Genomic DNA, 19,186 nt, shown 5'->3' on the forward strand with positions numbered 1-19,186 from the left:
ACTCTGAATGGCATGTGAAGCCAGCTGTGATACCATATATAATCCCTTGAATACCAAATGAAAGGACACCACAACAGATATATATATAAAATAAAGTGTATTTATTCTAGTCAAACCCTCAGCACTCTTTATGAGATTAGAGGTAAGTACAACACAGTCTTATTTAAGCATACATTAAGTCACACAGGTAAGTAATACAGTTAGGCCCTAGGGGCCACGCAAACCATATACTAAGTAAGTGGTATAAGGACCACTGTCTCGGAAATAGAATAGGCCTAGGCCTAGGGAATCGCTGGGGCTACACTACACTAGCGTTAGTTAGGAAGTGGGAGGCCCACGGGATTCGTGTGCAGAGTGGAAACACTCGCGCGTAATGCGTAAAAGTCACTAGCAATAGTATAGTTTAGAAAACGATAGATTTAGGACACTTCCGGAGTAGCTAGGAAGTCGAGACTGGAAAACTAGACACTAGGATAGTCACTATCCTGATGAGCACCGGAGTACCCAAGTTACCTAGCCCACAGGCTGCGGGTGCATAGGGGTGAAGTTGCGTCGGTTTTCGTCGTCGACTCCTATGGATGCCTGAAGAAAGATGCTGACAGGCAGTCAGTGAAGAGTGTCCGGTGGTTCCCAAGGCTGGGATCAAGAAGAGAGGAGACCTGCAAGCAGAAGGGACAGAGTCAAGGTCACTAGCCAGTGACCACGTGGAACCAGGAAGGAACCAGGCGATGTCGTGAAGATTGCAGGTGAAGGTGAAGCTTGTCGCTGCAGCCAGGAGGACCAGGAAGCGTCGAGGACGACCAGGACCAGGAGGCGAGCTGTCCCACGAAGGCTCTTGCTGTCGGCGGCGTCTAAGTTGGACTAGGACTCACCAAGCCTTGGCAAGCGGAACCCACGAAGAACGGAGGACTTGCTTCTGGTGCAGACCAGGAAGGTCTGGGGTGCTTCTTCTTTGCAGAGAAGCGGGAGCCAGTCTGGAGGAGCCAAACCAGCGCAGAAGATTTCAGGGTGCGTCGTCACAAAGGCCACTAGCCAGCGGGCAAGCAACCGGACAGACGCGGCAAGCAGGAAAATGCAGAAGGGCCCCACGCAGGACTCGTGGAGTGTGGGGGGCTGATCTTCGGTGCAGATGGTGCTTGGGGTTGGGGCTTCTCAATCCCCGGTGCACAACTTCGAGGGTGCCTCAGAAGCTGCGCGTGAAGTTACTAGCCACTTTTCCCAGGTAGCCGGTCCCACGTCGCTCGTCGCCTCCACGGATCTCAGCTCTGCTGTGGATGTGGATCAGGGTCGGAGAAGTCTGGAAGTCAAGGCTCTGGTCGGGCTCTGCAGTCGGTTCCTCGTAGAACGTGGGTAAATCAAAGTGTAGTCTCTTGATGGTGCCTGTTTGCACAGGGTAGCCACTCCTTGGCCACAAGGGAGATTCTTCAGTCTTCTTCTTTCGTCGAATGTCGAAGGTCCAGAGTTTCTGTTCAAGTTTGCAGGTTCAGGATAATCTAAAGCCTTGAGGCCCAACTCCCACTCTTATACTAATCTGGGGGGCTGGGATACCTGCTAGGTCACGCCTTATGGGTGGGACCTGGGAGGGGGTGGTTACACCCACTTCCCTTTGTCCAGTTTCGCGCCAGAGCTGGGGCTGGAGTGCCCCAGCGCCGGTTTGAACTGGACTATGCAAGGAACACCTTGTGTGCCCCAGGCATGTCTCATTCCTTTCAGCCCACCCTGCCCCAATACACTAAAGGCTGTCTGGGGAGGTGCTAGCACCTCCCCAAGCAGGAAACCTATTGTCCAGGCCTCCCTGGCTGGGATCACTCCCAGCTGCAGGAGGTCAGACTTGTGTCGTGGCAGCAGCATCCATTTTGTGATGCTGAGGCTTTGGTCAGAGGCTAACAGTGAAGTATGATTTTAACATGTCTTTCCCTCTAGAAGGGGGGAATAATATCCGCATGTCCAGAAATGGCATGGGGGTATTATTCCACAGTGTTAGACACCTTACACGACATGTTTCGATAAAGCCAAACCATAGTTACCATAACCATCTAAGATTATAAGGCACTTTAAGAGTATATGGTAGGCTATATCATAGAACAGCTATAAGGACTTGGTTCCGAAAGCTGCAGACAGGCTCAGCTCATGCTAGAGCACCATCTCACATGTTACCAAGCACTCTGCCTCCAGGATTGTTAAGGCCTGCCATAGGAGTGACTGATAGGTACACATGTGTCTATATGTAAGTTAGGTATAGGAATACTACACCTAAGCAAGGGGTGATTACACGACCTTGCCCCAGCTGAGTGATCAGCCAGTTGTGTCAAAAATGGAAGGCCAGGCCAGGGGTGGCATAATACATGCTGCAGCCCCTGGTAGGCCTAGGGTACACCTATGCCCTGGGTACCTAGGGTACACTGTACAGGGGCCAATAAGGTGATCCTATCCAAATGGGTTATGCACCTAAAGTACATAGTATTAATTTAGAGAGAGAACAGCAGGGCTGTGGGTCTGATTGGCAGGCCCACAGCCACATCTAAGTCGAAAACCAGTAAAGCAAAAGCAAAAAGTGGGGGTGAACATAGAAAGCAGACCCTACTCTCCTACATCGGGTAAATTGTCCAATTAAATATTTTGCATATTTTTGAGCTTCTGGGTGCCTTATTTGTAAACGTGTCACGTGTTTCCCCCAGACAGGCACACTTTGCTCGTTGCCATATTCAATCCAGTGAATAGAATGAGAAATGTAGAAAACTGCAAGTCCCCGAGTGCGAAGTCTGTTTGGCAAGAACCAGGGCTGACTGAAAGTGTCATCCAGCAGGGGTCCTCTTGGGATCTTAGGCAGCAGATATCAGACAGAGCTTGTTAAAGCACCACACCCACAGCGATTGTCAGCACTGGGCTTTACGAACTGCAGCAGTTGAAGACGTAATGGGAAGCGCACCTCACTCACACAGACCTATCCATCAGTTCGAGCCTATGCAGGGCGCACGTGTGATCCCATGTGGCAGCTGCGCCCGGCTCCTCGTATTCTCAGTTTAGGGCCCGGTAAGTCAGTCCTTTGCATGAGCAGCCAGTGGCAGAGGCCATGGGCTTTGATTACTGTTTGGGTAGGGGAGAGCCCGTGTTGCTGGGCTTTTATCCCCGCCCTCGTGTTGCTTCTACCCTTCCTGGCCCGGCCCTCCCAGCGCGCGCACACATCACCTCCTGCCAGGTGCTACTGTACACGGGCAACATCCTCTCATTTTAATGGCAGGTCATTGTCTAGGTACATGAATATCCCTGTGGGCAATGCACAGGGGCCGGTGAAGTGCTTGGGAAGCTGTAATGAATGAATGAATGAATGAATGATGTGATGCAGGTGTAGGTGAAACGCTTGATGCACTCTGTATTCTTTGTTTGCTTCTGAGTAGGCAGAGTGGCACACACAGGAAAGCATGTATTCTGCTAGATAAGCTGTGCTGACAAGGGACACTTGTGGGCACTGGCTTAGTGAGCTGAAGCCCAAAATATGCAACTGCATGAAACCTCGGGATAGGGAGCTTCACACAAGACCTTCAGTTGGGGTTATGGTGCAAAGGAGGCCCTTGATACGATGCTGCTGGCACAGCTCTCAAAAGAGCGTCATTGAGGTAAACTGTTTTCAGAGTATTAAGAAGGGCAAGGCTGATGTACGGCTTCCACCGCCATCAAGTGCTACTGCTGTGGCGTAACGGACAGAGCAGCAAACTTTGAAGGTGGGGAACCATGTTCGAGTCTCGACATCTTCTCAGCATCCTGTGATTCTGTGCAAATCACTTAATCTCCCGGTGCCTAATAAAAAAGAATGTGTCCTTCGGTAATGTAACTGGTGCTCATGTAAAGCTCTCCAATACCCTCTGGTCGAGTTCGCACTATACAAAACTGACAAAAAAAATCATTTGCAATAGGTCTCGCAGTAGCGGGAGTTTGAGCTATTGGCATTCTAAAGGGCAATGCCTTTTTCTTATCTGTTGGTTTTTAAAACATAAATAAAAGGCATTGTCATTTACAATGCCAATAGCTTAAACTCTCGCAAAAGCGAGACCTATTGCATTGCAAATGCTTGTTATAAATTGTTGTTGGATTTCTTTTGTGTTTCATTCCTTTCTCCTGCAAATGTTTTGGCGCTGTTTAAATGATTTACACTTGTTCTTTTATGTAAGCCTGACTGCTCAGAGCCACAGCTACGCAGGTTTGAGTTAAGTTTAACAAACAAAACCTGATAGGTCCTAAGGGGGTGAGGTTGCACAATAACACTATATAATACACCGCATTTCCTCACAGTTTATATTTTGTATTTAGTGTAGTGATAGATTTGTTTTTGGGTATTGCAAAATTACCAAAGCGCCGGACTTCTACCAGATGACGTCATGTCGACATAGACCTATTCTTCACTCCAGTGCTTTCAAATCACAGACCACTGTATTTGGATTTTGTTCAGTTTGTTAGATGATGTTAGCCCAGACAGTTCACGGAATGCACACATTTGTTAAATTCATGTTCTTATATTGTTAGCTAGTGTATCGGAGATTGGTTTGTCTTCTGTTCCACTGACCTTCTGTCCTGGCACACATGCACTGTTTTTTCTTTTTTCTTGGTTCTCTTTTTTCTTTTTTCTTGGTTCTCTTTTTATTTAGTTGATCTCATCTTTGTGTTTGTTATGCATTCAGTTTATTGTGTTATTGACCTATAAATCAAACATATTATTTTCATCCTATCATCCATGGGCCGACAATCATCATAATTTTTCTTTTGTTTCATCTGTTATCCTATATTTGCTATCATGTGTTGTTGTACTTTTTGTTTCAGAAAGTGTTATCCATTTTTATTATTATTTTACCATCGATCGCTATATTCATTTTTTATTCCAGACCTCTATTACCCACCAGTCCGTAGTTTATTCATCCAGCTCCCCTCCCAGTTCCACCCCAACATATAGCGATTCTTCACAGCCTTCTCAGGTAAAGAAAAGTTGAAGCCCTGCAGCCTTACCTTCACGCTTTGTTTAAAAAATGTGTGGATTAACTTTCAGATAACAATTGAGAACATGTAATTGCCTTATAATTCGCAAGATAATGTTTTACGGTTGAATAATCTGACGTCTGAAATTTCATTGTCTTCCATTAGAAGACCCAGGTACAAAGTAGTAAATCAAAAGTGTGGAGGGATTGCTAATTCACTAGTCATATTTGAAAAACATCATTCTCTTTGTTATAAAGTCCCTAAATCTGCGACTTCCCCAGTATTTAGTTAAATATTTTATGCCCTTGAAGGGTCTAGACAGTACTTTGGAAGTGCTTCACTGGCTGTGCTGCAGGTGCTGGGACTCCTTTTCATACTGTTGTGTGTCCATCGCCTAACGTCCAATGTCCTCTCTCCGTGGTGGCAAGTGTGCATTGTGATATTTTCTATGAGTGCGGACCTGTCGTGGTATCTGTTCACTGTTTGCTTCTAGCGAATGCTTGCATGGAAGGTACTAACTTGATTCTTCAAATCTATTGTGAGCTTGCAAATATTTCATGCCATTTTCTTCTTCGTATGACTAATGATGTTTGTGGTGTTGTGTCACCACTTTATGGGTATGTTGTGCTAGAGTGCATAATAAATATGCTTTCTTCTAATCTTTTCTTTGCATGCTTCTGTCAGCCTAGTGATTTAAGGAAACATCGTAGAAAGGTAAAGTATTTAGACCCTACATGTTCATTACACATCTTTTATGAAAGCAATCTGTTTGCCCAGGTTGCCTGTCTGCATGCTTCCCTTGCAAATGCATATACAGTATTATATGGGTTTGATCAACTCTTATTTTGATGCGTGTAATTATTTTAGGTCTGTTTTATCTCTTCTTTGACTGAAGGAAATATGCAGTATTTGTAGAGTTTTTAGAGGGTGTTAATTTTAGTTATCGCATTTTGATAAATCAGTGATATATTTGTCAATAAGTTCGGTAGAGCTTCTCTACCCTCTGAATACCAAGTTATTAATTTACTAAATGCATAATAACAATCTGGCTCCCTGAAGATGGGAGATCCACTCTTTACAGATTACACAAACTGCCCCTCATTGCCATGCCCCTATAATTTTCGATAGTGTCAGCTTCCCTACATGTGACTATTTACACAAATTAGTAAAATTATCTCTTACAATACATTATATATATGTAATTGCATTGAAAGTTGTTAATCAAGAGATTACAATTCAAAAATATATCTTGTTGCTGTTCACCTCTGAAAATCCAATGTTTATCAGGTGGCATTCAAGCCTTACTCATGGACTTTCAGTTTGTGTCATGTTTTGCGAGAAGGCAGACTCCACCCTCAAACGCTTCAAAGAAAGCAGAGCAACTGTGCCTTCCCTCTGCCTTTCTATAAACGCAAGGCAGTAGCAGAACAATTCTCCACTTTCAAGGCATTGCTAGGGTCTTTTCCTTCAGACTCATCTAGGCCCACCACTCCAAGTCATATCTGGGTAGGCATAGGGGGATTTAGCAGGTAACACTCGGGTCAAGATAGGCAACCGACTTCTCAGACCACAGCCCCCCCTGGCAGCAACCTCCAAGCCTCTTTGATTTACACTTCTCGGCACGTGACCACCCGTCTGAAGCGGGATCTCTCATTTTCTCCACTGGTGTCAAGCGCTAACATCCAACAGATGGGTCAAGCAGACTGTCCAAAGGGTTCGTGTCTTTCTGTCCCTTCGCCATTCCCACCTACATCAAAGCAGCTTTGAAAAAAATATTTTTCTGTTTTGCTTTAGGAAGTCTAGGTGTTTTTCGAGAAAGGAGCCATGCAGAGTACCCTGCCTCAGAAATCTGATCTAGTTGTTACTCCCATTATTTCCTAGTGCCAACGAAGAACATAGGCCTTCATCCTACTTTAAACCTTCAACACCAACTTCTTCCTACTGAGGGAAAATTCAGGATGCTCATACTGGCCCAGTTCTTTCTGTTTTGAAGGCAGAGTTTGCAGTATGCCTATTTCCATGTCTCCATCCTGCAGGCCCAGAGACTCTACCTGTGGTTGAAAGTGGGCCATGAGAATTTACAATCTGCCGCGCTCCCTTTTGGCCTGACCAGTGTCCCTCAGGTGTTCACGAAGGTGATGGCCCTGGTGGCAGTGTACCTTTGGAAGTCGGTGTTTCAATCATCCCCCCTACCTTGATGCCTCAGTTAGTTGTAGACCACCTCTAGATGGCTTCGAATCTCCTTACAGTGTTGGATTTCATGATCAAAGTGCCGAAGTCACACCGGACTCCTTTGCAGAGGCTCCATTTTCATCAGCGCTATACTGGATATGATGCAATTTCGAGCCTTCTCTTTGGAATAGTATGTCCAGAACATTTGGGCTATGATCTTGATATTTCATCCTCATTCTTGAGTCTCAGTGAGGATGGCTTTTAGGCTTCTGGGACTGTTGGCCTCCTGTATCTGCTTGTCGATCATGCCAGATGGCCTTTACACACACTGCAGTGAGATTTGTAATCTCAGTGGGCTCAGCACTAAGGGAACCTGTTGGATTGTCTACAGGTTTGAGAGGAGAATGCGAAAGACCTGAAGTGGTGGCTACTTAACCGCAATTGCATCAGAGGGAGAGCGTGGCAGTGGTGAGAAGCTCCTTTTCTGCTGGGCTGAGGGAGTCCTCTGGCAGAGCTAGAGATCGGAGGACTCTCGTCTCCGGTGGAGGCGTGTCTTCATGTCATCTCACTGTAGTTGCTGGCCATTTGCTTGGCGTTGAAAGCCTTCCTGCCATCCATCAAGAGGCGGCTGGTTCTGGTCCTGATTGTTAACACTACAGCCATGTGGTGTTGCAATAAGCAGAGCAGAGTGGGGGCGTGGACTTAGCTGGCGTCTCTTAATGGATCACAAATGGCATTTGCACCCAGAGGTGTCACAGGACATCTTCCAAAAATAGGAAGAACCATGGCCTGATCTCTTCGCCACCACTGAAAAATCACAGTATCAACACTTTTATACGGTGTTGTTCGCAAGTGTGTTCAGTCTCAGAGACTCCTTCCATTTAGAGTGGAGCTTGGGACTCCTGTATGCCTTCCAGCTACTGCTTCTCTTGCCTTAAATTCTGAAGATGATCAAACATGACCTATCCCAAGTCGTTTTAGTTGCTCTGGATTTGTCCATATGAGTGTGTGGCACCTGGAAGTTTTGGGTAATTAGGCAAGCAATGTTCTTTATTGTCAATTAAAATCATTGCAATATTCAGCGGAATATTTGTGCCAGGAAAATTGGTAAAATCCACGAGAGCTCAAATTAAAACAAGTAATCACAAAAAAGCAAGGCAGGATTGAGTACACAAATGTTGGCACATACTTTCACAATTAGAGCAAGGGGGAAGTTTAAAATTGAGCTTTCCAAAACCACGGCTTAAAGTTTCTTGAAATGTAAAGTGACCAATACTTATTAGCGGATAAAGTGCATCTGTTGAATGGGATGCTGACACCCTTTTGCTAGGGGAGCTAGGAATGAGAATCGCTGCAGTAACTTAAACAGACTGTCTCGAGTTCTAAAGTACTGGTCTTCATGCAGCTCTAGCCATGAGCACCTGTCCTCCGATCCAGCTGCATCATTGAGAGTGCCTTCTGTAGCAGCAGCAGTGAAAGGTCTTGTACCCAGGCCTGTGCAATATACACCTTACTTGCGTGCAGATTGAACAGCGGCAGTTAACTGCATTCAATCTCCCTCCCAAAAAAGTGGATTTTGTTTGGGCGGCCGATCAGCTCTTTGTGGGGTTCTCTGAGAAAAAGAAAGGCAAGCCATAGCAGACAAAAGAGCGTTCGAGGCATGTGTGCCTGTAGATACACATGCTTTGTATACTTCTGCCAACTAGTGTTGGGTCTGTATGTGTGCAAGTTGTTTTTCTTCAAAGAATTCTTTCGAGTCATGAGACGGAGATATTCCTCCTGTTGGTGATAATGCGCAAGGGCATAGTCATTGTTAGATTGTTTTCTTTCCGCCGTCTGGTTAGGATGTGTTTTGTAGCGCTCCAGTTCCAGACAGCTGTTGGTTCCATTCGGGTTGCTATTCATTCCTACCATTATCAGTAATGTTTCGGTCGCGTTTTCCATCCTTGCGTCTGGATAGTCAAACCATTATCGCCTGTCAATTCGACATGCTCCTTCAGCGGCCTTCGGGCCTTGCCCGTTTAGGCTTACTCTTTATTCATAGAGCTTGGAATCAAACATTTTTCTGCTAATGGAACAAATTCCATTCCAATTCTGCCCCTGCTGCCACGCAAAGTACCCGAGAACCGGCCTCCACCTGGATTGCAACCTATGTCTATATCATGATCACCGTGAGGCGAACTGTGAGGCTCGTCGATCTTTTTGATCCAAAAAGACATTATGGGACCATTGGGCGTGTTGCAAAGAAATGCAGCGCAGTAAAATTGAAGAAACACCAGACCTCTTTGGTCAAGATGTCGAGCAGAAACAGCAAGTTCTCCCCGAGGCCATTGTTGTGGAGGATGAGGCCTTTTCCATACATAATTCCAGGTCTGGTTCTGCTTCCGATTCTGACCCCAACTCCGGTCCACAAATTCAAAATCTTTGCTTTCGACCGATACTTCGGCTCCTGCGCCGCTACTGCCAACAGACCATGGTATGCACTGATCACCTACTTCGGACACCCCAACCTCGGGCCCAGCACCGAACCAACAGGTGCCCACACCGAGTCAAACGGAGTCCGCACTGAGCCGCCCATCTGGTTCTTCGGTCCGACCAAGCTGGGGCCCCGCCTTCGGCTCCAAATACTTCGAACCAGAAAAAGAAGCCTGCCTCTGCAACAAAAACGTTGGCTTCCACTTCAAAGCTGCCTACAGAACCCATCCTCCAGGTCATGCAGGAACGGCTTTATCAGAAGAAGAAAAAACTACACATGCAGCCCAACACTGGCGGTATTTAGCCGAACCACTCCACTTTGCTTCCAAATCACCTAAACACCAGCTTTCCTTTGAGGACACCATATATCCCCCTGTGCCTGCTAAAAAAAACATTGCAACAAGTCCCTTACATCCTCCTCTTCCTCCTTCTACACGACTTCTATTTCCTCCTTCACCCTCTTCACCACATAATTCACAGGGTGACCCAGATGACTTTACAGAACAAGGGTCTCCACAGTGTCCTATGAATGACCAGAGGGGAGGACAGGATTCATATCTACAGCCCGCGGTTCCCTGGGATAATTATGATGTTGATCCCCCGGGTGATACCGATTCAGATCTCTACCCAGCTAGATCACCCTCTGATGGTACTTCATATTTTCAGGACCTCATCAGTGACCCTTGACCCTTCCTTAGGCAGATCGCTCTCTACGCCGCACAGCACCACCTGTGCGATCGTGCCCTGAGCCCAGCCGCCGCTGCTGTGCTGAGTTCGAGGCCCGCCTCCACCCGCAGGCTACCACCTGTGCCTCATCCCTGGTGGCCAGTGGTAGGCTGTAGGTTTGTCCTATTTTGTTAACTGTTTGTTTCTGGTAATTGTATTGCTTCAGCTTTTTCAGGTTTTTTATGTAAATGTCCATTCGTTAAACTGCAAAAAATGTTTCCTCCTTCCCCTTTGCATTCTGTGCCCTTTGGTTTTGTACCTGTATTGCCCATTTGTTTAACTGCTCATTTTCTTCCTCATTCCGCCTGTACTCTGTGCCCTTTTTGCCTTCTGGTCCTTCGCCACTCCTGCCCCGTCTTTCCCGCTGCAGCGGCCCCACCCCTCTTCCCCGCATTCGTCCACTCCCTCCTCCCAGCTGCTCCTCCCTCTCACCTCCCCTCTTATGGCTGCCGCTGCCCAGTCTGTGCCCGTCTGCGCCTGGACCGCGCCCACCGCCAGAACCACTGGCGCCCGCGAACGCCACAACGCCTGACTCAGACGCCAGCGCCCTCCACGCACTCAACCCCGGACGATCACGCACCTGCTGCCTGGCCACCCCGAAGTGCACACAAGGACCCCTGTCCTGCCGGAGCTGCAGCTTCACCAGCATCCGACCCGCCAACCCACCGAGCAGGAAAGAACCCAACTACCTCATCTGCATCCTTCTCAACACCCGCTCCGCCCGCAAGCACGCAGTTGAACTCTGGGACCTACTCGACTCAACCTCCCCAGATGTTGCCTTTCTGACGGAGACTTGGCTGAACCCCTCCTCGGCACCCGACATCGCCATAGCCATCCCGGAAGGCTACAAGATCACCCGCAGGGACCGCACCAACGGAGTAGGAGGAGGAATCGCCATCGTCCACAGAAACACCCTCAGGGTCTCGACCAGCACCGACGACATCCTCAGCACCGCGAACACCTGCACTTCCAGATCCACACCGACCCCAACACCACCCTCGGAGGAACCCTCTCCTACAGACTCCCCCGGACCCCGACCACAGTTCAGCAACTCCATCGCAGACTTCGTCAGCACACACACCCTCGCCTCCACGGACTACATCCTCCTCGGGGACCTGAACTCTCACCTCGAGAACAACAACAATTCTAACTCCGCCACCCTGATCGACAACCTCACCAACCTCGGACTCAGACAACTCGTCAACACGCACCCACTCCGCCAAGCACACGCTCGACCACATCTTCTCCGCAAGCCCCCACGTCTCCTTCAGCCACACTTCTAAACTCCACTGGACCGACCAACGCTGCATCCACTTCACCTTCCGGAAACCCACCACGCACCACCGCTCCCAACAGATGCCTCGCCGCTGCTGAAGCAAAGTTACCGAAGACCAGCTAACCACCACCCTCGCACAGAGCCCACCCCCTGAGCCCACAGACGCCAACACCGCTGCCCACAACCTCAGACAGTGGATCGACAACTGCGCCAACACCCTCGCCCCGCCCAAGAAAACCTCCAACAGTCACACCAGCAGGAAAGCAAGCTGGTTCACTGAAGACCTCCAGGCAAACCTGCCGAAGGCTGGAGAAGAACTGGCTCCGTGAACGAACTCCGGACATCTACGCAGCCCACAACGCCACCCGCAGACACCATCACCTCATCAAATCAGCCAAAAGGGCCTCCTTCAAAGACCGCCTAGACAACAACGCACACAACAGCAAAGAGCTCTTCAACATTGTGAAGGAACTTTCTAACCCCAGCTCCAACACCGACATCCCACCTTTGCAAGACCTGTGCGACTCGCTGGCCACCTTCTTCCATCGCAAGATCGCAGACATCCACGACAGCTTCAACAACACGACTGCCCCGACAACCAATGAGACCCCCACCCCCACGATCACCATCCGCACCAACCGCCTGCTCTCCTGGACCAACATCAACAACAACACCATCAAGATCATGAACACCATCCACTCCGGATCTCCGCCAGACCCTTGCCCACACCACATCTTCAGCAAAGCCAGCACCGCCATTGCACCCCATCTTGGGAAAGCCATCAACATCTCCTTCAAGACAGCAAACTTCCCGGAGAGCTGGAAGCATGCCGAGATCAGCGCCCTACTCAAGAAACCCAAGGCGGACTCCAAAGACCTCAAGAAGTTCCGGCCCATCTCCTGTTCCCGGCGAAGGTCATCGTCGACCGTCAACAAACAACTGACCCGCTACCTCGAGGAAAACAGCATCCTGGACCCGTCCCAGTCTGGGTTCTGCAGCAACCACAGAACCGAAACTGCCCTCATCGCTGCCACCTATGACATCATGACGCTGCTAGACAACGGAGAAACCACGGCCCTCATTCTCCTGGACCTGTCGGTCGCCTTCGACACAGTCTGCCACCGCACACTATGAACACGCCTCCGCGACGCTGGGATCCAAGAGAAGGCCCTGGACTGGACCACCTCCTTCCTCTCCAGCAGAACACAGAGCGTCTGGACCTATTTACGACTGCAGAAAATGCAAAATGCCCAAGCTTTGCCTCCACACCCGCTATCCTAAGGAAATGCCATATGGATGAACTGGTCAGCGATATTTGCCTATGCTTTTCCACCTCTCGATCTACTTCAGTTTTTAGTTGGGAGACTTGGGCAAACCTCTCACACCCTCCACCTAGTGGCTTCCATTTGGGTTCGTCAACCATTACACTGCTAGAACTCTGTTGTTCCCCATCAGAAGCTTCTCCTCAACTCCGAATTTCTCACTCAGAATCTTGGAGAAACCAGGTACCCAAATCCAATGGAACAAAATCTTGCCATTTGGCTACTGAGGTCCTAGAATTTGGATACTTTAGTACTCCACCTGAATGTATGGGCATTCTTAAAGAAGCACGTAAACCTACAACTAGGGCGTGTTTTGCAGCAAAGTAGAAAAGATTTGTTAATTTACTGTCACAGTAAACTAATCAGTTTGATGCAACTGTTCAAATCATTATTTGTTATCTATTGGATTTAAAATCCTCAGGAATACCTTACACTTCTGTATGTATACATGTAGCCGTAGTTGCTCAAGATCTACAAAACAGACAGCATTTGTCTTTATTTAAAGCGCCAGTTAAGGCATTCATGAATGGTCTTAAACTAGTAATCCCACCTAGAGTTCCACCTGCACCAGCATGAAATATCAATACAGTGCTCACCAGAATTATGGGCCCACCATTTGAACCACTTCACAACCGTTCCAAGCAATTTTTGTCTTGGAAAGTTGCTATTTAGTAGCAGTTACCTCACTTGGACGTGTCAGTGAGCTCCAGGCACTAACTTTAGAACAACCTTTCTTCCAGCTACATAGAGACAGGGTGGTCCTTGGAACTGACCCTAAATTTCTTCCAAAGGTTGTTTCCCCTTTTCACCTCAGTCAGTTGAATGACCTGTTTTCTTCCCACAACCTGAATCAGTTGCAGAAAGCACTCCTCACACTATGTCAAAAGAGCTTTAATTTACTATACTAAACAAATATGTAAATCTAAGCAACTTTGTTGCCCCACCCCCCTTCACACTGACAAGCCTATATCTAAAACAGGTGGAAAGTTAAATGTATTCAAACCTGGTATGCCAAAGCTAAACAAACTTTGCCTACACCCCTTAGAGTGCACACTACTTGTAAAATTGGGGCTTCCCTGGCTTTTCCAGGTACTATCCCAATAGCTGAAATCTGCGAGGCAGATACTGCGTCTATATCACAAACTTCCACAAAGCATTTTTGTGTGGATATTTTAGCACACCAACAACCCAATGTAGATCAGACCGTTCTATGTATTCCCTTTCAAGCAACTGCAACAAACACAGGATAGCCACCGCTTTTGGAGAGGGACTGCTTTACAGTCTGTGCAAAGAATGTGTATCTACAGCCACACATGCATCAAACAGATTGTTACTTACCCTGTAAGCATCTGTTTACAGCATGGATTGCTGTAGATTCACATGCACCCTCCCTCCTCCCCAAACCGCTGTGGCTGTTGATTTCTTGCATACTATTTCGTTCGCATGGACCTCTCTTTACTGATGCTTGCTTTCACTCCATCTCACCCGCTTGCGGGCGGACAATCTAACAATGGAGTCAATGCCCATGTGCATAATCACCAAGAGGAGCAGTCACTGTCTCATGACTTGAAAAACTTCTTCGGGAAAAAAACGACTTGCACACAGGCCCCAACACTAGAAGGCTGAAGTATACAAAGCATGTGAATCTACAGTACTACATGTCACAAACAGATGCTTACTGGGTAAGTAACATAATCCTTATCCAGTTGTGAGGTCCTCTGTATCAAGATTTGCCATGCTGTGGCGAGGAAGCAGCCTTCAGAAGGATTAAGGGCCCATTCCACCAGCACCATGCCAGCTACTATTGTGTTAGCACTACCAGTCCAGTTTATTTCTCAGGCAGCAATGTGAGCATTAATGAACACATTGACGAAGCACAGCTGCCTTCATAGCCAGGTAGGATAGGAAGAGCATTTTAGCCGTTTGGGACTGCACGACTTTTTGATCTGAATCATTCTACAGACGCAGCATCTTGGGTACTACTGCTTTAATATCTATTCCCAAAGTGAGGATTGGATTATCCATCCGATGAACAAGTTGCTTACCTTCGGTAATTCTCTTTCTGATGGTTACTCGAACTACAGATTCTTCACCACAGATCCTCCCTGTTCTGTTGATTGGCTCCTCTTCTGTCTACAAAGTTCCCAAGTTAGAGGTATGCTCACTGGTGCAATTCATTTATTTTGCACTCTGCATCCGAAGTTGCTGAGAAGGTCTAAAAAATTGTTATAAAACTAGTTTATTGGAACTTTTCTGATACAACTACCTATGATCTATCTATTCTATCCATTCCTGGCCCTGATATGCAGACTTGAGTTTATTCCTGCTGTAATTGTCTTTACAAAGTGCATTATTCTGCCATCTAGTGGTTGGGACCAGAACAGTTTTTATTTATTTTTTCTGTTTTGGGCATCGTCGACCACCATTTGGTGCCAGGTACGTCCCCTGTGTGACGTCAGACGGTGCCCAGGAGGTCGTTGTGCGTGGTAGCCATCTTCAGATTCTTTTTTCCGCCGTTGGGTCTAGAAGCAAGATGGGACGCTCCGAAGTTTTTCAGGAAAATTTCTGAAAAAAGATAAGTCGAGATTTCAAGTGGAAGACCAACATGGACCATCGACATCGCAACTGAAGAGCAAAACTTAACTCGGAGAACGTTACCCCCAATACCGAAGACATCAAGGGTCAACAAATGGCTAGGTAGGGGGCCATGGAAAATACCCCTTTCAAATTCTTCCCTGAGTGCCACAACTTCGCTCAATGCGATCCACATGACATGTGCAACCTCTGCCTGCCCAAAGACCACATGGGCAAAGACTGTGAGGCCTGCACGGTGTGCCAGCCGAAAACCCTCTGGGCACGCCGAAAACCGGGAGAGGCCCACTACGCAACGATGTCCCAGGCATAGAAAAAACCTTCCCTGAAGGACCTAGGCCATTCCAGTGAAGAAGAGGACCAGGGAGTTCCAGCAGAATCAACGCACAAAGGATCGGACGTCGAAATTCTAGAAGGAGACGCCGAAAAACCCACGCCCGCAAATAGATGGCGAAGGAAACATAGAAAAAGACTGATAAGGTAAGACACCATGCACATCAGTCAGAACAGAAGGGCCACGATAATAAGGCACAGCCTAAGGCAGCCCCGACGGCAAAGAAAAAGGCGATCGAAGGCTAGCCGTGGTCCAAGGACCCCACGGAACACTACCAAGAGAATATCACACAAGGTGCCGTAAACAAGGTTCGAACACGAACCCACGAAGGGAACCGCGACGCCTTCGAAACAAGAGACGAGCGCAAGCAAGGAAAGAAAATCTCCGGTCTCCGACTCCAAGAGAGCTCTCAATGCCGAGAAGAAAAGAAAACTTCTCTAAGCCAAAATTGCGACGCTCTTCCAGAAAAAAGGAGTTTGACGCTTCACTCTAGGAATTCCGAATTACTACGATCCCCATCGCCAAAGTGGACAATGTTGATGCGGAAGATGCAGAAGGGAAAGAGGAGATTCTCTAGTCGCCTCTAACCTGCGAACCTCGTGATGAAGATCTCGGGGAATACATTGACGCACCAGAAGAGGAGAAAGCAAATTTCGAGGACACATGCAATGACCTAGACACTGAAAGCCTAGAGGAGGAGATATGCTATTATCCCTTGAAGGCATCCCCACCAGAGGACATAGCCTTCTACAACGGTCTAGTAAAAAGTGCAGCAGACTTTCGGAGTTCGACTCGAAGAAGATAAAGGAGACGCCCACTTCATTTTAGAAACACTGGCCCCAGCCAACAACGGAACACAATACCTACCAATGCTGCCAAGCATCCTGGACCAAGGCAAAGAAGCCTTTAAGGAGCCAGTCTCAAGCAAGGGGGGGGGGGGGGTGTAACACCAAGGGCCGAAAAGAAAAAAAGGACAAACCCTTTTCCAAGGACCCTAAGTATATCTAGAGAAACTCGGTGCCTGACTCCATCATTGATACCACAGCCAGGAGAGGAGCAAATGCCCTCTCTAACAGTGGACCACCCCCAAAGAAAGAAAGCAAATGTATGTATATCGAAGGTAGAAAGATGGAAAAGGAAGCAGCGATGCAGTGGCGCATCGCAAACTCTTAATGCCCTGCTGAACAGGTCCAGACACCAGCTATGGGATGACATCGAGGAGCTCATCAACAAGCTCCCCAAAGAGTACAAGAAAAGTGCTAGATCTATTGTCCAAGAAGGCAAAAACATTGCGAACACATGCCCTAAATCAGCGCTTGACACTGCCAGCAGACAGATGGGCACAGGCACCACTCTAAGACTGCATGCCTGGCGTAGAATATTAGGTTTTAAGCAGGAGGTTCAAACCTTTATCGTAAACAGACCTCTTACAGGGGAGGCACTATTTGGAGAAGAAGTGGATGAATCTCTCCAAGAAATTAAAAAAGATAACGAAACTGCAAGAGCCATGGAAGCCCTACAACAAAGAGATACCTTCAAAAGAGGAGGGTTTGACAGAAGAAAACCCACAGGAAGAGGAGCCTTTGCTCAAGGACAGCAAATGTCACATCGACAGGACCAAGGGAATGGTCAACAAACAAGCCAGCAACCAGGATACCTAGGTTGGCAACAACGGCCAAAGTAGTCCTATCGAGGAAGAGGCAGGGGCTCAAATTGACTCCTGCACAGGAAAGACGCCCACACAACACCAGTGGTAGGCAGAATATCACAGTTCCAACAACAGTGGTGAAAGATCACCAAAGACAATTGGATATTAAATTTGATAAAATACGGGTATTGCATAGAACTGACAAACACCACCAGCAAACCCACCAAAAATAAGGAGGTTCCTCAAATCAGAACTCATACAGTTAAATTCAGAAATCCAGGACGTTCTTCAAAAAGAAGCAATAGAATTAGTACCAAAACAATACATTTTCAAAGGAAACTACTCACCGTATTTCCTAATCCCCAAACAGGACCTATCGCGAAGACCAATCCTACACCTAAGGTTAATAAATAAATTCATCTTGACACAGTATTTCAAAATGGCTACACTCCAGGAAATAATCCCACAAATTCAAAAATGAGAACGTGGCAACAATAGATCTTAAGGACGCCTATTTACAAATCCCCATGAACAAAAATCACAGAAAATACACGCTACCAATACAAAGTACTCCCTTCCGGAATAACATCAGCAGCTCGTGTCTTCAAGTGCCCAGCCGCATTCGTGGCACACCTGCGGAAGGATGGAATGCACGTCTATCCTTAACTGAACAACTTGCTTATAAAGGCAAACCTAAAACCAACATGTCTCAGCCACGTTCAAACAGCAATCCACATGCTCCAAAAAATTAGGATTCTCAATAAATCACAAGAAATAATCCACAAAACTAGAAAGGAAAAAGACTTTCTTAGGTGTAGGGCAAAACTCGCACTGGCTTACCCTACGCAAAAAAGGGTACAAGCGATCAAACAAGAAACCTCCCTCTACCGGAAGGGTCCATCTCTGACAGTGAGGAGAGTCATGAAGATGGGGTCATGCATCCCACTCATTCCTGATGCCCACCTACACATGCACCCCTTCCAGGAATGGATTACCAACAACTGGTCACAAGTCACAGGGAGTTGGGAGGATCTAGTGGTTTTTAAGCACAGGCTGCATGCAGAAATACAATGGTGGGCATCCAACAACATAATACAAGGGAGACCTTTCAAAAACCGAACTTCTTCTATGACAATCACTACAGACGGCTCCGGAAAGGATGGGGAGTGCACTTCAAACAACTGAAGGTACGAGGCCAGTGGAACAACCAAGACTCCATAAAATACATAAATTATTTGGAAATAAACAGTATTCCTCGCATTGAAAGCGTTCCAGAAACACGTTCAGGCAAAGACTGTTTTGATTCAAACAGACAACACCACCACAATGTTCTACCTCAATAAAATAGGGAGGTACGAAGTCATTTCCGCGTATCAAGCTAGCACAACAGATCTGGCAATGGGCAATTTCTCAAAGAATCAGTCTGCAAACAATACATCTACTGGGTGTGTACAACACAACACAGACCTTCTGAGCATGCAGAACAACCGCTCCCACGTGTGGGAATTGAAGCACAAGACAGTACAAGAAGTCTTCAAAATCTGGGGAACCCTAGAGATAGACCTGTTTGCGACAATACAGAATAGGAAATGCCAGCTCTTTGCCTCGGTTTCCACACCACCTGTCAAAAAAGAATGCCCTGTCACTAGATTGGTCAGGAACATTTGTATACG

The 19,186-nt window shown here is 47.3% G+C and overlaps 1 protein-coding gene across 18 annotated transcripts in view; it reads left to right on the forward strand.

The window, feature by feature from the left end:
• The window catches only part of PPFIA1 (PPFI scaffold protein A1), a 775,827-nt gene that overhangs the window by 454,818 nt on the left and 301,823 nt on the right, over nt 1-19,186 (forward strand). For 12 of the 18 annotated variants that reach the window (XM_085643557.1, XM_085643540.1, XM_085643545.1 and 9 more), the window contains one exon: nt 4,878-4,967. The exons of 4 other annotated variants lie outside the window; for them this stretch is intronic. In XM_085643557.1, coding sequence (XP_085499683.1) covers nt 4,878-4,967 — 90 coding nt within the window. Of the gene's footprint in view, nt 1-4,877; nt 4,968-5,652; nt 5,683-19,186 lie in introns of all 18 variants that reach the window. 2 more of the 18 variants (XM_085643548.1, XM_085643553.1) reach the window with 1 other exon arrangement.

This window comes from Triturus cristatus, chromosome 3_1, assembly GCF_964204655.1.
Source record: "Triturus cristatus chromosome 3_1, aTriCri1.1, whole genome shotgun sequence".
NCBI classification, from domain to species: Eukaryota; Metazoa; Chordata; class Amphibia; order Caudata; family Salamandridae; genus Triturus; species Triturus cristatus.